General features: G+C 43.6%; 1 protein-coding gene across 17 annotated transcripts in view; it reads right to left on the bottom strand.

Annotated features, from left to right (window-relative positions):
• Positions 1-2,831: 2,831 nt before the first annotated feature.
• RNF38 (ring finger protein 38) overlaps positions 2,832-25,778 on the bottom strand; it is a 120,124-nt gene continuing 97,177 nt past the window's right edge. For all 17 annotated transcript variants that reach the window (XM_058672904.1, XM_058672901.1, XM_058672902.1 and 14 more), the window contains 8 exons: positions 21,128-21,295; positions 19,609-19,779; positions 16,387-16,548; positions 16,047-16,153; positions 14,061-14,145; positions 9,509-9,630; positions 4,357-4,456; positions 2,832-3,063 (listed from right to left, as the gene is read on the bottom strand). In XM_058672904.1, the coding sequence (XP_058528887.1) occupies positions 3,001-3,063; positions 4,357-4,456; positions 9,509-9,630; positions 14,061-14,145; positions 16,047-16,153; positions 16,387-16,548; positions 19,609-19,779; positions 21,128-21,295 (978 nt within the window). In that variant the 3' untranslated portion in view covers positions 2,832-3,000. The remainder of the gene's footprint in view (positions 3,064-4,356; positions 4,457-9,508; positions 9,631-14,060; positions 14,146-16,046; positions 16,154-16,386; positions 16,549-19,608; positions 19,780-21,127; positions 21,296-25,778) is intronic.

Raw genomic sequence — 25,778 nt, 5'->3', positions numbered from 1 at the left:
AGATATATAATACATACATTTAAAACTATGTTTAACTGATACAATGGAGTATGATTTGAGGAAATGACTCAGCAAATGATTCTAACACCCCTGTGAGCTTTCATAATCTGAAACAAACAGCAAAATGAGGTAACTAAATGTACCAGCAGGGGGAGACACAGCTTTCTGATGAAGGCCTGAAGATATCTGTGAAAAATATTCTCGTGAGGTGGTAGATCTCATTCAAAATTATTACAGGAGGCCCCAATTTAAGAATCTTAAATCATATTTCAGAGTGTATAAAACCTAAACATGCTTTCAACATCTTCCAGATTTTGCTCCCCTATCCTCCTAAAAAAATCTGCAGAGAATCCTAACAAGAGATCTGGATACCCGGAGGCCTGTGTACGTGCGTGTGTGTTGAGGGTAACAAATCAACGATCACTATTCCCGCCAACAAAAAACCCACAGCTGAGTTAGGATGGTAAAGTCAGTATTTGAGGAGGAAAGAGGACCAAGACAGCACCTGCCTGCCGCCCAAGGGGACAACAGCTGGGCAACTGTCCTTTCTCTTTCGTTAGCTCGTCTGAGCTGGTCAGGACACATGCTCACCAACTCCGGGGAAACTGGCAGGTGAATCTGCACGTCCCCCACCCCCAAGAGCCTCTGCGCACAGAGGATGGTCAGTAGAGCACAAAAAATGTACCTCAGGATTCCTGCCCACACAGGTCCTGCTGCCTCCTAAATTGCCAATTGCCTCAAAAAAGTACTAGAAAAGGGACATTATGACAAAAATTCATTAAGGGAAGAAAAAGCTACTTTTCCTAGTCATTAGTACAAGTGTGCCTTGTTAATCAGGTATCTCTATATAAATTAGAAAAAGTGCTTTAATTGCATGCTTCAATAAAATGAATACTGAGTGTAGTAGTGTTATGTTCTGTACAGATATAAATTTTTTTGCAACTATATAAAAGTCTAAGATGGGCTTTTGCCATTTAAAACATGATTTTTTTAATTAAAAAAAATAAAGGTTAAACTATACGTGATTTGTATGTAGTTGAAATTACAGCAGTAATTTTGGTCTTTAACAGTTTTCTGTTCATCAGGAACAGGTGGGAGATTATCCTAACGTGCACGTATTACCACTGCTGAGATGGAATTCTGATACAATGGCAAACTTCAGGGCCAACAGAAAAGATGCAAAATCCTATTTGTATGACTAGATAGAGGCAACGGTGTCTGCAAAGGGCAAAATTGTGCTTCTGTGTGAGCTGACTTTACTGAACTCTCTAAAGAGACTTCAAGGGAGGGCAAGCGGCGTGGCAGTAACAAGGAGCTAACACTGAGCGCAGGGAGGCTGGCCGTGAGTGCTCACGGTCCTGACTGGGAGAAGGAAGCTTGTGCTCCTGCAAGGCAGCAGAGACCTCAGCCACAGGAGCAGGCAGACAACGCTAGACACGTGAAGAAAAGAAAGCAATTGAAATGTTGCTGGAAAAATGACTTTCAAACAATCTGAAGTATGAATCGATTAAAAAATCCACACAGCTATGTATTATTTCAGATCAACTAAAGGTCAATTCCTGTTTTGACAGCATTATTTTTTAAACAAAAATCAAATTTTCATTTATACTGCAAGCATTCTGAATACCTATTGCATCAAAATTTTCTCACTGAAACAAAAAAGGAAAATGTAAAAGCACGAGGCCTAAGGAGCAGAAGCTGTCGCAGCACGTGGTCCAGCCTGAACCGAGGGCTTCATGACAGTAACCGAGGAGAGACAACCTGACAATGCTCGGAACGGGAGCCTGGCAGGCGGAGGAACATGAACAGAAACAGTCTCAGTTTTTTGTAAAACAAAAACAAAAACAATGACTGAGTTGCCTATGAGAGCCTGAACACATTCAGAAGTCAAGGTGTGTAGCAGATTCTGTTCTGGAAGTCAAGCAGAATCTTGGGGAGACCAGTCGTATTTGAAGAAATAGGTTACTCAAATATCTTAAGACCACAAATCTAAACATTAAAAACAAAACAAAACCCCCCCAAAACACAGGTACTTCCTGTAAGAAGCTTACTAGAAAAGTAAAAGTAAAACAAGAAAGCATCAACATTCAAATCACTGGTTGAAATGCTAATATTGCTAATTGCTGATGTATGATATTGCACCTTCTTTTTGGAAACAGCAAGGAGGAGGTTTAAGAATTTTTTTTTTTCGCAACAGAATGAAAACATTGGGTTCATGGAGTGAGAATCTGTGACAATTGTTTTTCTCAAGTGACCCACCTGGGACCACCAGTGTAGAGAAGGCGACAGCTGCCTGAAGCAAAGGAAGAAGCCTTTCCTCACCCCGCTGAGCAGGAAGGGGAGGGGGAACAAGGCTTACCAAGGATGCACCCTTAGCAATCAGTGTGCAACAGCAAACACGAGGGGAAAACCAGTGTACAGTACTAGTGCTGTTTAAATAACACACCAGATTATACATTGCAGCATAATTAAAACTACACACACATTCTTGGTACATGCTGGTATATAGGATCTCATACACACATTAGCTACCATGCCCTCACCCAATAGTTGCACACACTCTCTCACATATAGATACATTTGTCACCAACAGTCATACTCCATTCATTTCCACTCACAGTTTCTGAAGGCTCTATATAAGGTAGATTGCTCTATCATCTGGGGCTACCACTTTTTATAAAAGCACATGCTAAAAGATCACGTCCACTGTAATCTTGCAGCAACACTCGGAATGATCACACAAAAACCAGGGAATGTTAGTGCACACACAAAATTAAGCTAAAGAAAGTCTTTGGAGTTCCAATCACACGGTTAGTATAACAATCCCATAATTGTGAAGACTAATTGTAAGCTTTTATAGTTGATTAAGTCACACAGTGCAAAGAAAGGTCCATTGACCCTTTTGGTAAAGGGAGGGCTGGAAGCCACAGTCAGTTCCATGGACAGTCCATATGTACATGTGACGAGGAACCCCACACTCCATTTGTGCTCTTAGCTTGGTTACTCGGAATCCCGATGCACTTCTGAGGCGTCAGCTCGGCAAATGGGGCAAGTACGGTTTGCCTGAAAATAAAGACAAGGCGAGACTCATCCTGACTGCTACTCTTGAGGAAACAAGTTAAAGATGATGGAATCACTTTTACTTCCCAGGCAGCTTTCATAGTCTGTTTTACCAGGTAAAAAGCAATCATTCATTTTTAAATTTCAAAAATCTCAAGGATTTAATAGCCTATGAATGTTTTAATTGGCCTGCTAAACCACAGGAGCAACATTTTCCATCACCAATTTGGGTAAATTGAGTAATGTTTTACCAGTAAAAATTGCTCTTTTTCAGGCCAACAGGGACATCCAGCGGTACTCAGCCAAGCCTGATTCTAAAACAGGTCACCAGCTCCACTCCCATCTGCACATGCTTGTCCCTGCACTGGCTCTTAGACTTGCTCCTTCCCCATGTCAACAGCGGCATCAGCATTTGTGACATCAAGAATAAAAGCATCTCCTGCTCTCAGACTTCCTATAATCCAAATAGCCTGCAAATCAGCTGTTGGTTTCTTCAAATTGTCATACCAAATCTGTTTACCCTATCTGTATATTTCACAATTTGACAATTTGAGTTATATCCTTCCTTCAAGTCCCCACATCTCCACAATTCAGAGTGACGTCACAATCACCTGGCTTGATTTCTGAATTTCTCTTACTACTCTCCTTTTACACTATGATCAGCTATATGAAACATGACATTTTCGGATTAGTCTCTGTTCTTCAGTCAGCATACTTGTATATTTAATGCTTGTTTTTAATAAACAAATATTCTCCATGACTTTATGTGAGCTAAGTTAGGTACCTTTCTCAGAGATCTGATTCTATTTTATTTAAATGTTTATCTATCTTCCTTGCCAAGCTGCAAGGTTATCTAAGCCAGTGTGTCTCCAAATCATTTTAAAAAATGACACAGAATAAATTCTGTACCCATTTGGTAAGAAAGAATTAAAAGTAACATTTAAAAAACACCTTGCAACAATTTCATCCTGGCACTACCAATGTTACAAAATGTGTGTTTTGGACTTGTTTAATGTATATAAAGGAAAAAACGACCACAGTTATACTCTAAGAGCCAGCATGTCCCTGTTACTGTAAGGAAGCCAGGACATCCTGTCAGTTCTGCATAACCATCCCATCATGGTCAGAACAGTTAACTTTCATCTTGCCATCTGCAGCAATCGTCCTCTGAATGCTGTTTCAATTTTGTCTCAGATATCCACACTGACTAAAGCATGGGGCTATTCTAATGAACTTATTGCCATTAAAACAGGAAATACAGTAATGCCATTTCCTTTACATACGCTATCACTTTACCTTTAGCCATTTGTCAACACACTTGGCATGGAACTCGTGGTTACAGGGTAAGACTCTAAGTAGCTGCCTTGACTCAAAATCACACATGCACACTACACACCTGGAAAAAAAAAAGCAAAGGAATCATTTAACTATCACATCTTGTTGCTTTTCTATTTTGTTATAGATTACTGAGGCCCACAAAACCACTTAGCATTCTCATTTATTAAAATGTCACTTATATTATCAGTACCATGAAAAAAAGCATAATATTAAGACATTCAGTAAGAGTACTTTCCTTTATTGAGATTATCAAGAAACCGCTATTTAGTAATAAACCAATATTAATACAGAAGACAGTAAGTACACCATTACTAGTACTAATCACAGGCTAGTCAAAATAATGAAGGTATCTCACACACATTTAAAAATTATCAAAATGGATCAAACTGCTTGCAGCAAATAAAGACATGATTAAACTTTCAGAAGAAAATAACAGCTTCCACCTTGTGAAGATGGAACTGCTGGTGGCTTGGCTCTCCTCTGTGGGCTGCAGGGCAAGGGACCTGAGCCAGGGGCTACAGGTGTGGCTCTGAGATCACACCTATGTTTCAGTCCCATGTGTAGGTGGGGAGGGCAGAGGCTCAGGCTGGTGTGGCATGCTGGTGTGCCAGGCCCTGGGGTCTCATGTATGCACTAGGGTCCAAGCAGGATGAGGGTTACAATCTCAGGCCTACACGTGTGCCAGAGGACTGGGTATGGGGAACCCATGTCCTCCCAGGTGTGGGGATTCTGGATTGCTCAGGGAAGGGGATATGGACTACAGGGAAGAAGGACCATTGAGGGAGTATGTTGCAGGTGAGCAATTTCTTCTGGGAGACTTCCACTGACAAGACCACTGTACTTGCAGGAAAGCAAGGGGGCTGAGACAGAACAATTTGGAGGAGGGAAGCTGCAGGACCTTTCAGGTCAGACCAATGCACCTGCCCATGTCGGAGCGCTGGGCTAGTGAGCATCGATGCTTGCAGACCACCACCTACCAACATACACTCCAGTTGGGGTGGGTGCCACCTGCAGGGCTAGACCCAACAGTGAGTGTTGGAACAGGGGACAGGTACCGCTAGGTTGGGCCATGACACTAACCAGCATGCGAGAGAACCAGGTCTGGGGACAGATTCTGTGGGGTTGTACGGGTTCATCCCTATGGAACTGCAATATCCACTGGCTTGCTCAAAAGCTGGGGGGTGGTGATAGGCTGAGCTAGGCATGACCATGGAATCCACCAACACTGGGGTTGGGAACAGGCTGGGCTGCTAAGGCTGCAGCACCCACAGGCATACCCAAGAACTGGGTGTAGGGTGGGCTGGGCTGCAATATCCACTAGAAAGCAAAGGTTGAGACAGAGGGTAAACTATGTTGGATAAGAGCCTAGTACCCTCTGGCATATGTGGGTCTGGTGGTGGAACTTGGAGAATTCCTTAGTGGGCCATCACTACCTCTGGTGAGCACATGAGTCAGGGCTGGGTGCAGGTCAGGACAAGGTAGGAAAGGGTCAAACACTGGCATGTTTGGGAGTCAGGATGGAGTGTTGGCCTTGCCAGGCGAAGTTGCATTAACCACAAGCAAGAGTTGGGACTGGTTGAAGCATCTGATGGCAAAGGTAAAGGTGGGGGGTGGGCTAGGACAAGCTGCATCAGGTCAATCACTGGCACAAGATCTGTGGCTGGGGACAGGCCTAGTTGTAGAACTAAGGGAATGCCCAATGGGTTGTGGTTCCCACTGGTGAGCAAGAGAGCCAGAACAGGGGCAGCAATCCAGGCTGGACATAGCTGCAGTGTCCCTTGGCATGCGTGTGGACTGGGTCTGAGATATGTCAGATAGAGCTTGGCATCTGCTGGTGCTCACAAGAGACAGAGTGGGTGTAGGATAGGATAGGCTAGGTCTTGGCACTTGCTGAACCACATGAGAGCTGGGTTTGGAGGAGGGTCACACAGGGGTTGGGCTGTAGCACCCAAAGGTAAGAGCCAGAATGGGTGTAGGCTGGTTGGGCAAGGCCACTGTACCTGCTAGGAGAGGAGGTGGACCAAGTCAGGATGGGTAAAGAACCCACCAGTGTGTGTGAGATCTGCCTGCCACTGGGAGGTGACCTAATAGAGGAACTTGGGGAACTCCTTTGCCGGGATGCTGTCTCTGCAGGTGAGCGCAAGAATTGAGGCTGGGAGTAGCTCAAACCAAGCTGGAGTGTAAGACCGGCCAGGTTGGGCCGCAATACCAGCCAGTTCACATTAGGGGTGGGATGGGGGACTGTCCAGGCTTGGATAAGCTGCAGCACCCACTAGCATGAGCTGGAACGGGGGCAGACCAGGCTGCAGTGCCCACCACCAAATTAAGACCTGGTGGTGGTGGTGGGAGAGGAGCAGGCACAAGCCTGGTAAGGGTTCTGCAGGGACTCACCTGCTGGGCCATTGCTCCCACTTGTGAACTTGAAAGCTGGGACTGGGGGCAGACAAGACTGGGCAGGGATAAAAAATCAATGGGTCTACATGTGAGTTGGATTAGGGGAAGAGCCAGGCTGGGGTTAATCAACCATATATCCACAGGTACATGTGTGAGCCAGAGGAAGTGTGGGCTGGTTTGGCTTTGCCACAGCACTGGCTAGCAGGTTCTAGGACTGAGAGCAAATTTTGTCAGGCTAGACTTGCAGAACCACCTGGAAAGTGCAAGATCCAGTACTGGGAACAGGCATAGTAGAGAAAATGGGGTACCCCTCTGACATGCTACAGCTTGCACCAGCGAGCATGAGACTAGGGCTGGGGGCTGGCCTGGCTGGATAGGTAGCAGTACCCAGAGACTTAAGTGTGGGCTGGACAGTGGGGTTGGTTGGGCTGAGCTAGGCCATAGGACCCAATGTTGTGTATGAGTCAAATGGGATACGGGAAAGATTGATCAGTCTGCTGTACATATCAGCATGCCCCAAGTACTAAAGTTGGGGACGGGCCTGGTGCTCTTGAGAGTGGTCTCAACTATACTGCAGTTCCCACTGGTGTGTGCAAGGGCCAAGTGTAGTGGTAGGAAGGGTTGGGTTGGGCCACAGCATCCACAGTTTGCTTCTCAGATGGTGCTGGGGACAGAACTGACCGGGCAACTGCAACCGCCAGTGTGTGTGTATAGGCTGATGTGGGTGATGGACAGAGCCAGATCCTGCACTGGCTGGCACACACACCAGTCAAGTCTGGAGTTTCTCTGGCAAGGTTTCTTTGAGGACCCTGAATGGACTGCTGGACTCGAAACTCTAAACATGGGAAAAAGAGGCTCTGTAGCCTGAATGAAGTACCTGTGTCAGAACTGGGTCTCCTAGACCGGTAGACAACATGGTCAGATGCACATGGGAGACATGACAGATCACTGAGGCTGCAGAGAACATCTAACACCATGGAGGGCAGAGCAAATTGGACAACACATGTGATTTGACAGCACATATCTGAGTGAGCTGACACTCCGAGGTGGACTGTCAGACAAGGAACTTCAGAGGGATTGCCTCAATTTTGGAGCAAGGAAATCAACAGCATCTCAGAACTACTGAAAGCACTTCAGCAGCATCCTTGGAACAGGCACCACATCAGGACTCTATGATAACACCAGGTAGCTATCCCATATCCTTGGGTACTGACGTGGTTAGGCTGTCAAGAGTGGCCCTTTCCTCATCTCTCTCCTCTTCTCCCAGAAACAGGGAGAACAGAAGAGAAGGTTGTAAACAGTTGTCACATCCCCTTTTCTGCATTGCTGGACTCTCTCCATCCTAACTGATGGTTCACATGGGTGTGCATCCTTCTCAAACATGTAAGCATTATCAATAATAAATCTATTGTTTGAAAAAGAAAACAATAAACTTCCCTGATCATAGATTCTTACAGATGACAACAGAAACAAAAAAAAAGAAGTAAAGTGAAATCTAAATTTCTAAAAATTTGTGCTGGGCCTGCTGCAGTAGTAGCCTAGCGGCTACAGTCCTTGCCCTGCACGCACCAGGATCCCTTTTGGTTGCTGGTTCTATTCCCAGCGGCTCTACTTCCTATCCAGCTCCCTGTTTGTGGCCTGGGAAGCAGTCGAGGACGGCTCAAAGCTTTGGGACCCTGCACCCATGTGGGAGACCTGGAAGAGGCTCCTGGCTCCTGGCTTTGGATCAGCTCAGCTCTGGCTGTTTGGCTGCTTGGGGAGTGAATGACCGGACAGGAGATCTTTCTGTTTCTCCTCCTCTGTATATCTGCCTTTCCAATAAAAATCATCTTAAAAATAAATAAAATTTGGGCTTGACTTGTATCTATAAAATAAATTTAAAAACTCTACAACTTGGTATTAAGCACTCCAATAAAAATACACATAAGGGGGGCAGGTACAGCGACACATCCCTTATGTCCAGCTGTTACACTTCTGATCTAGCTCCCTGCTAAAGTCCTTGGAAAAGCAGAACATGGCCCACCCACATCGGAGACCCAGAGGAAGCTTCTGATGCTGGCTCTGACCTGGCTCCAGCCCTGGCCATTGCAGTCATCTGGGCTGGAAAGTGTGTATGCCTGGCTATCTAACTCTAGTTGCTACCTTTAGCAGGAAGCCAAACTGGATGCATAAGGAGGACTCAAACTGGTACCCCAATGGTGGCGAGTATTGCTAGTGGTAGCTTAACATGCTACACACAGCGCTTAATAAGATCTCTATTAAGAAAGATACTACAAAAAATAGACTGTAATCACAATTTTCAGATAAAAAATTATCAATGTAAAACATGTTTTCAATATTGCAAGAGTCCTGAATAAGAAACCATAATAAAAAAATCTCAGGCAATCTAGAATTCAAAAACCTATATTGATCCATCTCAATATAGCAATCTCTAGTTACTGTAAGAAATTTAGTTACCTTTATTTAATAAAACTTAAATTTTATTCAAATTTATTTAAAATTTAACTTTACTGTTTCTCTAGTTAGTGTGACTAAGAAATTTAATAAAATTTAACAAAATCTAAATTTAGATTATATTCAAAAGTTTTAATAGTTCCATGTGACTAAGTAGCACGGACCTAGAGCTAACTGAGTCAAGGAATCCTGAACTCTCAAGCTCTTACTTCATGAAAGCAGACCTGGAAATTGAACAGTGATGTCAGAAAAATATACTCACAAGGTCTGTTCTGACTGGTGGTTGTTAGGATTGAACCTATAGGAAGGAAGTTGTTCAATGTCGGCTTTTGTCAGTCCTCGAGGCTTAGCCTCTCCCAGTCGCTCTGCCAGGTTTAACAGGGCCTATAAAGGAAAAAGGCATATTCTTATCTGGCCCTGGACACAACATTTCAATGTACAAATAAAAGTAGACAAAGGGATGAACCCACATGAATCATTACAAAAGCTCCACAATTTATGACTGTTAACTCCATGTTATTCTGAAACACCTACTACTTCTTTAGGCAAACAGCTGTGTATATACATGTAAAACATCATCTTCATATATCTCATCAGGTGGGACATTCTGAGCGGGGAGAATCTGCATTGTGGGGCTATCCCTGGGCACTTTAGGATGGGTGGCAGCATCCCCAGCTAGATGCAGCAACCTCCTCCCACCCCCCAAACCATCTCCAGACACTCTCCTGCAGTGAGAACTTCCCCAGGCTAGAAACCACTGCTCTGAAGCACAGCCTTCTCACAGAACATCATGCTACCTCAAACACTAACACCCAACATGCAATTCGTGCTCAACTATTACTGATCTTCTGATCCATGTGGTAGAACTCATTTTTCTGGCGCCCATGTGACCTATAAATAAACCGTTAGGTTGGACCACTTCTATGATAAAGCTAATTTCTGTTGGGTTAGTATTAGCCACTGACAAAACATCGCATCAATAAACATTCAAGGATAAAAACAGTAACTTTTTAAGTTTACTTTCAACTACTTGAAAAAGAAAAGAAAAGAAAGCAAAGGAAAAGAAAAGCAACCCAGAGAAAGCTCTTCTTTTGGCTGGCTCACCACATGTCCAACAGCTAAGGGCTGGGCCAGGCTGAAGTTAAGAGCCTAGTATACCAATTCAGGGCTCCAGTGGGGATGCACGGACCCAAGTCTTTAATCTATTAGTCACCATCTCTCAGGACTCATGAGGAAGCTGGATTGGAAGTAGAGGCACCAGGACTAGCACTCTCACATGGGATGTAGGCAGCACTGGGACAGCCTGCCCCGAATGGCAGTCTATCATTTTTTTCTTCTCCTAGTAACTGAAACACTGCTATCCTTAGCAGCTGCTATCGCTTACAGTGTAATTCACCTAGAAAAGGCAGGATATACAAGATCAAGGTGTTCCTTTTTAAAAGTATTCATGGATTTTAATGCATTTGATCAGTGAGCATGTTAATTAATATACTTATTGCTTTTATTTCTCCCCATTTTACAAATTCTAAATTCTCATTTGCTTTATCCCACAATCAGGTTGCCCTTTCTTCATTTTTCAGGTTACCACAGGGCTAAGAGAACAAATCACACACACACACCCCTCCCCAAGTGAAGGGTAATGACAGGACACATGCGACTTTCCCAGTTTTTATGATTAATGGAGTGAAAGGTCTGAGTACTTTTTAAATACAATATCACAACTCTGTCTTGGGGACAGCTTTATTTTGCCAATTAAGTCACATACTGCTCCTCTGTCACTGCCCCATGTTTTCCAAACATGGAAATGGAGGAAAGTTCTTAGCAGAAGGGTCAACAGGGATGAAGGCACCAAGATAAAACTAGAGGCCAACTGAAAAGATGAGAGTGGTTGCACTGAACACCCTCGAGTGAGCCAGGCCCTCGGAACTGTTACAGAATCTTCACTGTGAGGTAAAAATGGAGAAGCAATTCAGATTCTTTTGATTGGATGAATGTATGATTTAACAGACTATCAAAATATTCAACCCCCCAGATAGAATTTAGAAAGGGATCCTGTAGCCAAATACAAAGTATTTTTCTTGCACTGCAACATCACTGATCTTCCATCTACATGTATAAAATCATTGTTCATAATAATTTTCATGTTGAATGTCTAAAAGAAAAGCAACTCATGTTTTTACTGTTCTGATGTAACTGCTATAAACAGTGCAGAAAGAAAACCAGGAAGTTATAATAGCCCCTTTCAGGAAATCTGGAAATGAGATATAATGGATCCCGCAGCACTGTTACATATGTCAAAGTGACATACAACATGACGGAAAATTACAGAAACGATGGCCTACATATCTTCCATTTCAACAACAAATGTTGAACATAGCGGTCAAAACTGCTCAGGACACACACATCCCACATTAGAGTGCCTGGGTTAGTCAAGGCCGGCTCCTGACTTGAGCTTCCTAATACTGCTAATACCCTGCTCTCAGAGAATCTGCAAGACACACTGCATCAACCGTAGTATGCCAGCTGCATTTCACTGTCTCATCCATACTACAAAACTATTGAACATTTGTGTACTCTGACCTCATTTCTTCACCCTCCCTTCACAACCTTTAGCCATTGTTGTCTCTCTCTTTTAAAAAAAAAGATTTATTTATTTTATTTTATTTTTATTGGAAAGTCAGATATGCAGAGAGGAGGAGAGACAGAGAGGAAGATCTTCCATCCGATGATTCACTCCCCAAGTGGCCGCAACAGCCAGTGCTGCGCCGATCCGAAGCCGGGAACTAGAAACCTCTTCCGTGTCTCCCACACAGGTGCAGCGTCCCAAAAAAGCCTTGGGCCGTCCTCAACTGCTTTCCCAGGCCACAAGCAGGGAGCTGGATGGGAAGTGGAACTGCCGGGATTAGAACCGGCGGCCATATGGGATCCCAGCGTGTTCAAGGCCAGGACTTTAGCCACTAGGCCACGCTGTCGGGCCCTGTTGTTGTCTCTATGCAATCATTTCTTCCTTTTCTTTCTTCCAAAAATTTTAATTGAAAAATTAAATTTACAGAAAAGGAGAAACAGATCTTCCGGTTGTCCCACTCCCCAAACGGTCGCAATGGCTGGAACTGAGCTGAAGCCAGGATCCTGGAGCTTCCAGGTGGGTACAGGGTCCCAAAGCCTTGGGCTATACCCTCTGTTGCTTTCCCAGGCCATAAGCAGAGATCTGGATTGGAAGTGGTGCAGCTAGGACACGAACTATGGTGTGCCCATATGGTATGCCAGGGCTTGCATGTGTAAAATTAGCCTGTTGAACTACCGTACTGGCCCCTATGTATTCATTTCGTTAAACACACACACACACAGCTTGCACTCACTTGTGCACTTCCCAAATGCTCAAAGGCCAGGACTGAGCTGGGCCAAACCCAAGAGTCACAAGCTCGATCTAGGTCTCTCACATAGAAGGAGGAAGCTGATGTTTGAGCCATCTCCACAGCCTCATAATCTGCGTCAGATGGAAGGCGAGGGCAGGAGCCAGGCTCAGGTTTTAAACCAGGCACATTAATATGGGACATTAGGTGACTTAATAACGAGGCCAAACATCCACCTCCACCCTTTAAGTCTCTTTTTTTAAAATTAATATATGTAAGTGAGATCAACAGGTATATTTCTTTCTACCTCTGGCTTATTTCAGTTGGTATGTCTTCCAGCTTTATATGTGATGTTATAAATGGTAGTATCTTTTTAAAAGGCTGGACATTCCAAAACACACACACAACACAATTTTTCAATCCATTCATCCATCAGTGGATAATTAGACTTCTTCGGTATCTTGGCTACTGTGAGCTATTATGCTGTTTTCCACAGTGGCTGTACAGTTTTTTTTCCACATCCGCATCAACATTTAATCACTCTTGTTTGATAACAATTACATTGACAGCTATGCCTTCGTGATCTGACTTCGATTTTCCTGATAGTTAATGATGTTAAGCATGTTTTCCTATTGCTGGTTACAAGGATAGGCAGGGGCTAATGACTAACGGCATCATGCACAAACTCTCTCCAGAACAACTTACCAAAATTCACCATTGTCATCTGCAGTCTCTTAATGGAACTTACGCAATTCTTTCTTTTTTTTAAGGTTTATTTTATTTTTTACCGGAAAGTCAGAAACACACAGAGGAGCAGAGACAGAAAGGAAGATCTTCTGTCCGCTGATTCACTCCCTAAGTAGTCACAATGGCCAGAGTTGAGCTGATTCGAATCCAGGAGCCAGGAGCTTCTTTCAGGTCTCCCACGCGGGTGCAGGTTTCCAAGGCTTTGGGCCGTCGACTGCTTTTCCACAGAATGATGGAATAGTGGGTTAAGCAGCCACTCATGATGTCAACATCACATATGGACATCTGATCAATCCTTGCTGCTCCACTTCCCTGCTAATGAGAATGGACCCTTGCACCCATGTGGGAGTCTGGATGAATCCCCTGGTTTCAATCTTAGGCCTGGTACAGATTTGGCTATTGCCACCATTTGGGGGAGCCAGCCAGAAAATGAACATCTCTGGCTCTCCTTTAGTCTCTATACCTCTTTCAAATAAATAAATTGAAATTTTTTTCACAGAGCATGGAAATCTACCTACTTGGTATCAGTTTTGTGGTACCCATTATTCAAGTATCCTTAAAGTCTCTGCACATTTTCAGGACATGTGCACCTTAAATGAATGAAGAATTTGGATCTAACATTTAATTAGATGAAAAAACTGAGCAAGAAGTATTTTTTTAAAATGTCTATGTACACAATATTCCCCATATTAAATTTATAGTTTATCTACTAACCTCATAATTTTCTACTTCTCCATCTTCCACATCCAATTCAAAGCTGAAAGTTGGGCCCACAGCAGGTGGCACTGGTAGCATTGATCTGCAGTCCAAGAAAAGAACCCACAGCAGTATTAATATGCTAGCATATTAACTCGGGGAACACAAGGGACAGGGGACAACACAAAGATGAAGAACAGCCCGTGTTAATCAGCGGTAACCCTTTAAAGCAGCAATGATCAAGGAAGGAGGTTCCTTCTGATGTGCATGGAAACAGATGATGGCCCAAATGTTTGGGTTCCTGCCACCCACAGGGTAGACCTGGGCAGACAGGCTGGCCTAGCCTCAGCTGTTAAACAGCATTTTCTTTTCTTTTCTTTTTTTTTTAAGATTTATTTATATTGTTACAAAGTCAGATACACACAGAGGAGGAGAGACAGAGAGGAAGATCTTCCATCCGATGATTCACTCCACAAGTGAGCCGCAACGGGCCGGTGCGCACCGATTCCGAAGCCGGGAACCAGGAACCTCCTCCAGGTCTCCCACACGGGTGTAGGGTCCCAAAGCACTGGGCTGTCCTCGATTGCTTTCCCAGGCCACAGGCAGGGAGCTGGACGGAAAGTGGAGCCGCCGGGACCAGAACCGGCGCCCATATGGGATCCCGGGGCATTCAAGGTGAGGACTTTAGCCGCTAGGCCACGCCGCCGGGCCCTAAAAAGCATTTTTTAAAAAAGATTTATTTATTTTTATTGCAAAGATTTACAGAAAGATGGAAGGATCTTCCATCCGCTGGTTCACTCCCCAAGCAGCCACAATGACCAGAGCTGAGCTGATCTGGAGCCAGTAGCTTCTTCCAGGTCTCCCATGTGAGTCCAGGATCCCAAGGCTTTGGCTCATCCTCAACTGCTAATTTTTTTTTTTTTTTTAAGATTTATTTACTTTTATTGGAAAGGCAGATATACAGAGAGGAGGAGACAGAGAGGAAGATATTCTGTCCGATGGTTCACTCCCCAAGTGACCGCAATGGCTGGTGCTGAGCTAATCCAGAGCCAGGAGCCAGAGGCTCTTCCAGGTCTCCCACGCGGGTGCAGAGTCCCAAGGCTTTGGGCCATCCTCAACTGCTTTCTCAGGCTACAGGCAGGGAGCTGGATGGGAAGCAGGGCTGCCAGGATTAGAACCGGCTCCCTCATGGGATATCCCAGTGCGTGCAAGGAGAGGGCTTTAACCACTATGCTAATGCGCTGGGCCCATCCTTGACTGCTTTGCCAGGCTACAAGCAGGGAGCTGGAAGGGAAGTAGAGTAGCCAGGATAAAAAAGCACCCATATGGGTTCCCGGCATGTGCAAGGTGAGGACTTAGCCACCAGGCTACCATGTAAGGCCCTAAAAGCATTTTAAAGAAGATTTTATTTATTTGAAAGGCAGAGTTACAGAGACAGGGACAGAAAAAATAAAACTATCAAAGCAGTGTGAAAGCACGTGGCCTGTTGGCATAGAGACTACAATTCTTCTCTTCCCTAGAAGATAATTTGACATGTGATCAGTTTCCAGCCTGTAAGACATGCATAGGAAATGTCCTTGGGCAGAGCAGGTACAAAACCATATTCATTGATACACACCTACAGATCATACTTGAATCTTCTAACTATATTACATGTTTGGAAGAAAAATAACATTTAATCCAAGTGTATTTCTGAGATAAACACACTTACAGAGTATTGCTAAGACCAAAGAAAAATTTCTCCTTTGTCCCCCCACAAAGCTGGATCAAGAGGATGGCAAGTGGCAGCAAATGATGCTAGCATAAAAGAAGCCAAAACCTTTTTAACTCTCAATTTGTTAAATTGTTTTTCTGGTTCACAGATTTCTACATCCCCTCCTCTGTTCCCCGTGTTTTCACTTTTTAGCAAAAATAAATCCCAAGTGACAGACCAAAAATAAGACATTTATATTGCAAAGAGAATCTCAAGCTTGAAACTTCGAGATATAGCAAGAAAGGACTTACAGTACATATGGCAGCAAACTGGGATGGTAAGGGGGTGGTGGGATAGGCTGCTGGGATCGGTATCTGCTCCGGCCTGGGAGCCTCCGAGCCATAAACGGAGGGTAAGGCTGCAGAAATAAAAGTGGTGCAGGAAAAACTCACTGATCAAGTGGTATTTATTATTTATTTATGTCTTAAATTAATGGCACAGATGCAACCATCAGTATGAAGATATAAAGTATGTTTCTAAACATAATTTTCCAATTGAATGCTTTCACAATTCTAAAGTTTCTATGCTGAAATAACAGAGAATCAGTTGTCAAAGCAATTTATAACTTTCTAACAATGTACAGAAACTTACTACTCCAAAGGACACCTCTTGATGCAAAGGGTCATGTGCCAAGAACTGCAAAGGAGCCGATGGAGGCAACGTTGGGGGATGAGCTGAGGCAGGGTAGGTAAAACTTCCGACTGGAAGATGTTCTCCTAACAGTTCCACTTCGTTTTCTATCCTTTGCAGAGGCTGAAGAGGAAAATAAATACTTAGTGTTTTCATAAGTTTTATAATAATCAAAGTAGAAAAACAAACTCAACATGCCTGTAAGACCATGGACTACTTAATGTGCACATTAATCTCAAACTCTTACAGGTAGACACACAGACTATAATAAAACCTCCCTATCTTCAATTTCAATTAAAAAACATGTCACTAAACATTTCCATTAGTATCAGATATACTGCTTTTATTATTTCGAATTTCTCTTACTAAAAGAGTAAAAGTCATCTAACAAGTCAATTATTTTTTTTTAAAGATTTATTTATTTTTATTACAAAGTCAGATACACAGAGAGGAGGAGAGACAGAGAGGAAGATCTTCCGTCCGATGATTCACTCCCCAACTGAGCCACAAACGGGCCGGTGCTGTGCCGATCCGAAGCCGGGAACCAGGAATCTCTTCCGGGCCCCCCATGCGGGTGCAGGGTCCCAAAGGCCACAAGCGGGGAGCTGGATGGGAAGTGGAGCTGCCGGGATTAGAACCGGCGCCCATATGGGATCCCGGGGCATTCAAGGTGAGGACTTTAGCTGCTAGGCCACGGCGCTGGGCCCTCCAACAGGTCCATTATTAAAAAGGTAAAAATAACTTCTTTAAGTCACAATACCCTGACCGTACGTGAAGAACTGTGAGACATTTAACCTTTCAGAGATGGACCAGAGCACACATTTATAAATCTCAAAATGGGATAAGGTACAGAAGGCACCATGCGGCAGTAGAAAGACATAGGCTAGGCCCGGCGGCGTGGCCTAGCGGGTAAAGTCCTCGCCTTGAAAGCCCCGGGATCCCATATGGGCGCCACTTCTAATCCTGGCAACTCCACTTCCCATCCAGTGCCCTGCTTGTGGCCTGGGAAAGCAGTTGAGGACGGCCCAAAGCATTGGGACACTGCACCTGCGCGGGAGACCCGCATGGGAGACCCGGAGGAGGTTCCAGGTTCCCGGCTTCGGATCGGCACGCATCGGCCCGTTGCGGCTCACTTGTGGAGTGAATCATCGGACGGAAGATCTTCCTCTCTGTCTCTCCTCCTCTCTGTATATCTGGCTGTAATAAAATGAATAAATCTTTAAAAAAAAAAAAAAAGAAAGACATAGGCGGACATTACCGTAACCTTGGCACTGTCACCAATCAGCCACGTGCTGGATAAAGCACTTATTCTCAACTCCAGCACTGTCATGTGATATGCTCACAGCCTATTTCAAAAGTATGTTGCAAAACAATGTTCAAAGATCACATAATGCTAAGGAAATCACATACATAGGATACGAAAAAAAAAAGGTTGTTATTATTCACATATAACTCTCTTAGTTAGATCTTTTTGTATAGTCAATCATTGCCACTAATTCCAAAACATTTTTGGCATTCCTAAAATAAGCCCCAGACCAGTTAGGACTACCCAGGGATGGCCCTTCGACACAGCAGGTCAAGGCTGTGGCCTCTAAGGCCAGCATTCCAAATTAGCATCGAGTTGCCAGCTGAGTCCTGGCTACTCCACTGCCCACCCAGCTCGGGCTCCTGCACCCACACCACAGACCTAGATAAAATGCCAGGCTTTTGGCTACAGGCCCGGGTGTTGTGGCCATTTGGAGAGTGAAATAGTGGATGGAAGATTCTCCCTGGCGCCTGCCTCTCTGTAATTCTTCCTTGAAAAAAAAAAAATTTTTTTTTCCAGGAGAAACTTATTTTCCATCACTATAGATTTGCCTACTTGGATTTACCAATGGAGAGATATAATATGTGGCCTTTGTGTGCGTATGTTTGTGTTTTTGCTTATCATGTTTTCAAGGTTCATTCATTTTACAGAATACGTAAATTTGGCACTCTATTATAAACGCTTGGGCAATACTCCTGTGTTGTTGATGGCTTTTTTTTTGTCTAACCTGAAAGGGAGAGGTAGAGAGAGGGAGAGACAGAGATCTTTATCCATTAGTTCACCTCTCAAATGACAACAGCTGTGGGTGGGCAGGCCAGGCTGAAGCCAGAAGTCTGGAACTCCATGCATTTTTTTTTTTTTTTTTTTTTTTTTTTTTTATGTAGGTGACCAGAGCACCCAAGCATATGGGGCCACTTTTGCTGCTTTCCCAGGTACAATAACAGACAGCTGCATCAGAGGCAGGGTCAAAGCTAGCATTGCAATAGGCAGCTTAAGCCATTCTGTGCCAATGTCAGATACAGAACAGTAACACATTATTTGAACATAAAGGCTAACACTTCAGTCTGAGGGCTAACTCACACTATAAAGAAACTACAACTGAAGACAATGACACCATCAAAGCTAAGCCTTGATCACTTGTGTAGCTGGATCTTCTAAATGTCAAATTTAGATACAAATGATACTTGGGACCCTGCATCCAAGTAGGAGATCAGGAAGAAGCTTCTGGCTTCAGATTGGTTCAGCTGCGGCCATGGCGGCCACGTGGGCAGTGAACACAGTGGATGAAGATCTCTCTTTCCTTTTCTCTGTAAATCTGCCTCCCTGCCCCACACCCTCCAAAAGAACTCTTAAAAATATATATATTTATATATATATATATAAATAAATATATAAAACAAATATGTATATATTTATATATATTTATTTTAGACATGGCACCTAAGTTCGGCCAATTCAGAAAAGAATCAGAGCCTTCTCCTGTGACCTTCTTTATTAACATAATTGTCTTCCCTAACTTCTCACAACAGTATGCACCTTAGGTGTAGTTCAGCATGAGAACAGATTACCTTATAAATATTCTATACAACACAAATACCTTTATATACTTCTTATCTTTCTTATTTAGAACTATGTGAAAAGAAAAAAATGACTAACAGGCCATTTAAAAGTGACTTTACAATAGCTACAACGAGCTAAGAAACCAGGAAAATTCAAAGCATATGAATGTATCTTAGTTTATATCCATGAAATCTTTTACTCTTTCTAAGAACCACAAGCATGCCAAGTCACAGTGTTTAATTTGTAACACCTTACATTCACTAACTTAATCTGCCTGGTGTAAAGATTTTGGGAAAATTAAGAGCAGAGATACTTACCGATCGTGATTGCTGCGTTTGGAAGGGGACAAACTGGCCTGGTGGTGGCAAATGTGGAGGATGATGGGGAGAAAGGTGAGGAGGATGTATAAGAAATGGATCACTAGAAATAAGGGGTGGGAATGCAGCATATGGTACTGGTAAGTGCTGAACAGAACATGCCTGAAGCATCTGTAAGAGAAATCATTATTTTTTTTTGTTAAAAATATTGGGATATATAATTACGTTTTAAATATGAGATTAAAGTCACTGCCACAGCATCCCCAAAATTAACCAAAACATTTTCAGCAACTTACATAAGCAATGATAAACTAGTATATTGCATACTGTTAGTAAAGTACTGGATGCTGCTGCTATTCTAAGAAACTCTCCTTTTCAGTCTGATAGAGAATTCTCTCTAGAATTTTTCTCAAAGTACAACAGACAATTAACCACTTAATCATTTTGCAACATGTCACTGGGCAGTTGACCACAGCTCTCTATTACTTAGAAGCAAAGCTGAGATAATGAATGTGCTCAGTACTAGCATGTTTGTTTGCTTCAATCTCATGTTCAAGCCACAGTATTGTTTTTATGAGATTTTGCCAAGGGTTTTCCTTTAGACATTACTGCCCTTAGCTAAGTTATTTGAGTCCTCCAGATTTCAGTACCTTCATTTATGAAAAAAGTAGAGCATATTGAAAGATAAGTTTGAGGCAAAAAGGTGAGTCTGCCCTCCCATACTAATTGCTTATCTATGATATTAAGCAAGTCATTTAATTTTTCAGAGATGACATTATTTCACATAGGTTTACCACAGTGTCTACAGAAACCCTGTATGTGCGGACACTTCTGCTGTTCAACACCACAATCTTTGGGGTTGAGGCCAACTTTTATCAAGCTTTACTTTTTTTTTTTTTTTTAAAGATTTATTTATTTTATTACAAAGTCAGATATACAGAGAGGAGGAGAGACAGAGAGGAAGATCCTCCGTCCAATGATTCACTCCCCAAGTGAGCCGCAACGGCCGGTGCACGCCGATCCGAAGCCGGGAACCCGGAACCTCCTCCGTGTTTCCCATGTGGGTGCAGGGTCCCAATGCACTGGGACGTCCTCCACTGCTTTCCCAGGCCACAAGCAGGGAGCTGGACGGGAAGTGGAGCTGCCGGGACCAGAACCGGCGCCCATATGGGATCCCGGGGCGTTCAAGGTGAGGACTTTAGCCGCTAGGCCACGCCGCCGGGCCCCAAGCTTTACTTTCAAACAGTGTTGATACATAAGCACGCACAACTTGGCCCTCAGAGCATTCAATTATGTATTGTTAATGTAAAAATCACATCATTTTAAAGCTCAAGCACAATAACAATGTTTTTGCAATAAAACTGCCCTTTTTACTTGGAAAAAAGTTACAAAGATACCATTTGTTTGCTTATATAATGCTTAGCCATTCTAAAGAAAGCTTCTGAATCTAATCACAAAACCAAATCCAGGTTGGTATACTCAACAGGAGGATCCAATGGTAACAAAGGCCCGGACTTACTGGAGGAGGCACACTACAGACAGGGAGGTGCTGTCCACTGAAAACCACAGAGCATCCTGGGACCTGCTGCGCACTGCAGGCAGGGATGTGCTGGCCTGTGCAGAGGGGAAGTCCATGTGGTGCCACTGTTGTTACCGTGTAGGAAACAGGCACTGTGCCTTGATGGAGCTATCAGGAAAGAAAAACAGAACTTGAGCTGTCTGAGCAGTCCTTGATTCCCCTTGCTCAGGCGTACGGTTTTTCACACAATCTAAGTTTTAACCACGACATCTGCTGCCTCTGAATAGGAAAGCTATTTCAAGATTATGTATGATTCCACAGAACTAGGATTACTCAAAGCCCCAAAGAACAAAAATTACGTTTAATGCCAACTAATAAACACAAAAGCAACATAACGTATCTATCTCTCTATGAGCATAAAAAACAAGCTTCACATACGCTGTCTTTGTTCCATCTCAAGCAAACGTACTTAACTGATACACTGTCATATGCCAGTATTTATGGACTTTCAAATTGTCTATTCTTTTGCAAATGCAAACAATTATTAAAAATTACTGAACAATCTCACATTAATCTTACTCATCTCAGAGAGATTACTAAGTAAAAGGATGCATGTATTTTGGTTTTTATTTTTGTTAACTTTAGGATACTACCAATCACCTGTAAAAAGGCTGGATATTAAGTCATACTTGGAGCATAGTTCATACAGAAGTCCTATTTCCTAGCATCTCCACTCCGAGTAATTTTACTTGTATTACAAGCATGTCTACTCATCTGAAGAGTGAAAACACAGCATTGGCATATTTGCTTTAAATTTGCATTTCTCTGATGTTAAAGGTTAATTATTCTTTACATAGGTTATTATCCATTTATTTTTTTCTGCAAATAATCTGTGTATATTGCTCATTTTTCCAAGGTTGTCACAACCAGCTTTCACTTATTATTTTAGATATAAATTTATCACCTGTCATGCGTAACAAAAAATCTTTCCACTCCATGGTTCATCTTTTTAAATCTTTTATGTTTCCTTTCATGATCTTGTATTTTTATAATGCAAAGTATAGCAATGAAGTTACACAAATGTAATATTATGTTATTTTTCAAATATAGATTTCACACTTCACTGAAAATCTTTCATTAACACTGAAGTAGGGTTCAATTTTTCTCAAACATGGGTAACAATCAGATCCTGATCTATTCATCAAACCATCCTATTTCCTCTAAATGTAAAAATCTGTTTTACCTTCAGTAAGTTCCACATATTCCTGGTTCTCTTTCATGACAATTTCATACTGTTTTGAAGATAGAATTTTACTAGAATTATTCTTCTCTTTTACCATAGTTACTTTTCTTTCTGGGGGGCCATTTTCACACATTTATTCTTGAATATAACTCAAACAATACTATCCAGTTAAAAACACATTACCGTACTATTACAGTATTAAATTGTTTATTACAATAAACTCAATTTTGCATTAAACACTTTAATCCAGGAACATTATGCCACCACATTCTAAATTACAATCTGGTCCTTTAAGAAATCATTTTCACTTTTTAAAGATTTTTTTTTTTTAAAGGTAGAGTTAGAGAGGACAAAGAGATCTTCCACAAGGTTTATTCCTCAAATGGCCGAAGCTGGCCCAGTTCTAAAGTCAGGCGCCAGGAGCTTCATTTGTACCTTACCCAGGGGAGCAAAGACCCAAACATTTGGACAAGTCCTTCACTGCTTTCCCAGGAGCATTAGTGGGTTCAGAAGTAGGGCAGCTGGGTCTTTAGCTAACACCAACATGGGATAAAGGCACTGCAGACAGCAACTTAACCCCAGACCTAATCATTTTTATTTTATTTTAGCTTTTTTTTTTATTTCTCCCACCCAATATCACCATTTATCCCTTACATTGTGATTGGTTATTTTTTTTCCATATTGTTTCCTTCATGTTTAAAGAGGGGGATTAAGCGAGAAGGCCCACCCAATTTCCCACCCTCCCCATGTCCCGGATGTAGGGCATGCTCCGGGGTTCTTGCTCAAGTGGTTTTGATAGTTCACCTGTTACGAATCGCTGCCAATCTTGCCACTCCAAGCACGATGAGGTCTTTGAAGAATCCACTGATTGACATAGTCCATCATAGAGTCTCCATTTGCCCAGTATTTTGCTGCCAACATATAGCTGAGATGGTTGATTGACCTGTTCTGTCCTCTGTCTTTTCTTGGCTAGGGTTCTGAGTCCAGCATTTCAATTGGGGAGATCTCAAAAGAAACTTTGTCCGAGATGTTCTCAGACCAGATTCTTGTTTGTACTAGCAAGTACAGGGTCCGGCACAGTCCATTGCCCCAGTCAGCTGGTGGTTGTGATCATTGGGTTGGTTCTGTTTTCAGCCCCGACTTCCACTAGAACCAATGCATGTTGCAGTCCATCCTGGTTTTGCCCAGCACATACTCGGCCCTCGCATAAACCAGTGGGAGCTGCAGCCTAGTTGGAGTGACCCACAATAACCCCACCAGGCCTGCCCCCTACCCTGGTTTGCCAGTATGTGTAGCAGTAGTCCAGTCTGTCCCACACCCCATTTGGCTCTCGTACATGTCAATGGGTATTAAAGCTTTGTTCCATCTAACCAGCTCCACTATGCAGCCCACACCGATGCTGTTGGGTATCTGTCTAGCCACTCCAGCCCCTGTCCTAGTTTTCGTGCCCTCCTGTGGAAGTGGTAACCCAAGAGGGAGGAGCCGACTATTTCCCTCCCAGGCCTCTCCCACTCCCGGATTATGCACTCTCTAGGTGGTTCTGTGGTTTGACTTGACAGAATTAACCCCCAGTGCCAGCTTCTGTCAGCTGATGCTGTGGCTAAGCCCAAACAACCCTCACCCACTCTAATTTTGTTTGCACCAGTAGGAATAATCAGCCCAGCCTGGCTTTTCCCTGATCTAGTCCACATGAGGCGCACAGGTGTTGTAGCCCTGCTTAGTCTGGTCTGCCCCATCCCAGCTCATGCTCTCCAGTGGGAGTAGCTGTGCAGCAATGGAACCCCCCCATTCCCCCACCAGCTCCACCCCCTCCTTTCCTGGTTCTCATGTGTGCTGGTTGGGTGCTGTGGTCACATCCGGTACAGGCAACCTCACCTTGGCATTCTGTAATGTGCACTGGTTTTTGTTGTGACCGAACCTGGCTCGACCCACACTGTTCTGGTGCTTGGATTTGCCAGTGGATGACGTGAACAGGTCAGCCTGGTCTGCCCCCGACCCACGCCAAATGTATGCCAGTGGGAAACTTTCCATGGCCTGTTCTGGGCTGTTTCCTATCACGTTTCTTGCACTTACCTGCCGGGCCAGACCTAATCATTTTTAAAACTAGAATCCCTTTCCTTTTCTTACCTAGGTTATATAATATATCTACTAAGTTCAACTCAGCTGTTTACTTAAAGTGTTATTTTGCAACAGGAAGAACTTTCAGAGAATGCTCACATGCATCTTTATTCCAAATTTTACCAAAGTTAACCACTGGATTCTGGTAGTCTTGGTCATGCTAAGTAAGGTATCTCACACTGAAGCAAACATGTTATCAGTCAACTGCATGACCTTTTTTATGTACAAAGAAAAATGTTCCCAATTAACTAACACACCACCTTGTCATTAGAAATTTTATATTTATAAGCGTATTAAAGGCACTTCAGTTGAGGTCATGTAATGCTTGAGCATTCATGAAAAGTGTAAGGGAAAGCAAGTGTCTCTTCCTAACCTATCTTCACTTTCAGAGTCTGGCTCTACTGACTCATCTCAGGGTCACTGAGTGGCTTACCTGGAAGAAGCTTAGCACCATCAAGGGGCTGCTGATATAGGTCACATTAGGCTGGGACATGACACCAACCAGCACGCCAGAGAACCAGCTTCAGGGGTGCATTCTGTGGAGGATACGAGGGCCCAATCCTATGTATTACAAGTCCCACTGGTTAGCTTGAGAGTTGAGATGGTGATGGGTTGAGCTAGGTATAACCATGGAACTCACTGATGCTCACAGGTACTGGGGCTGGGAACAGGTGGGGTAGGTCCAGGCTGCAGCATACGCATGAGCACTCTAAACAGGGTGTGGGGTGTACAAGGCCGCAACATCCACTAGTCCATACAAAGGCCGGGACGGAAGGGGCAGGTCACGCCGGGTAAGGGTCTAGCACCTGCTGGCATGCATGAGATCTGGGTCTGGGAGTGGACCGAGTGGGGGGACTTGGGAAACTCCTCTAGTGGGTCACAGCTCACATCGGTGAGTACATGGTCCAGACTGGGCAAGGTAGCTCCATCCATTGGCAAGTGTGTGAATTGGTTTTGGATGGGCACAGACTGTGCGGAGCCAAGAAAATCTTAGCCCACTGGCAAGTGCAGAAACCAGGATGGAGTGCAGGTCATGCCAGGCTAGGCTGTCACACCTACAAGTCTGCATGAGCCAGGGATGAGCACAAACTGAGCAGGGCCAGGTTGCAGCACCTGCCAGGCCAGGCTAGGCCAGCCTGTAGGATCCAAAGGCAAAGGCCAAGGCAGGTGAGGGGCTATATCAAGCTGGATCAGAGCAACCACTGCCACGTGCAAGATCTATAGCTGGGAACACGGCCTGGTTGGGGAGCTAAAGGGATGCCCTGGCTAAGTTATGGTTCTCATCGGTGA

The sequence above is a fragment of the Ochotona princeps genome, chromosome 14, assembly GCF_030435755.1.
Source record: "Ochotona princeps isolate mOchPri1 chromosome 14, mOchPri1.hap1, whole genome shotgun sequence".
Lineage (NCBI taxonomy): Eukaryota > Metazoa > Chordata > Mammalia > Lagomorpha > Ochotonidae > Ochotona > Ochotona princeps.
This window is presented reverse-complemented; position numbering and strand designations above follow the sequence as displayed.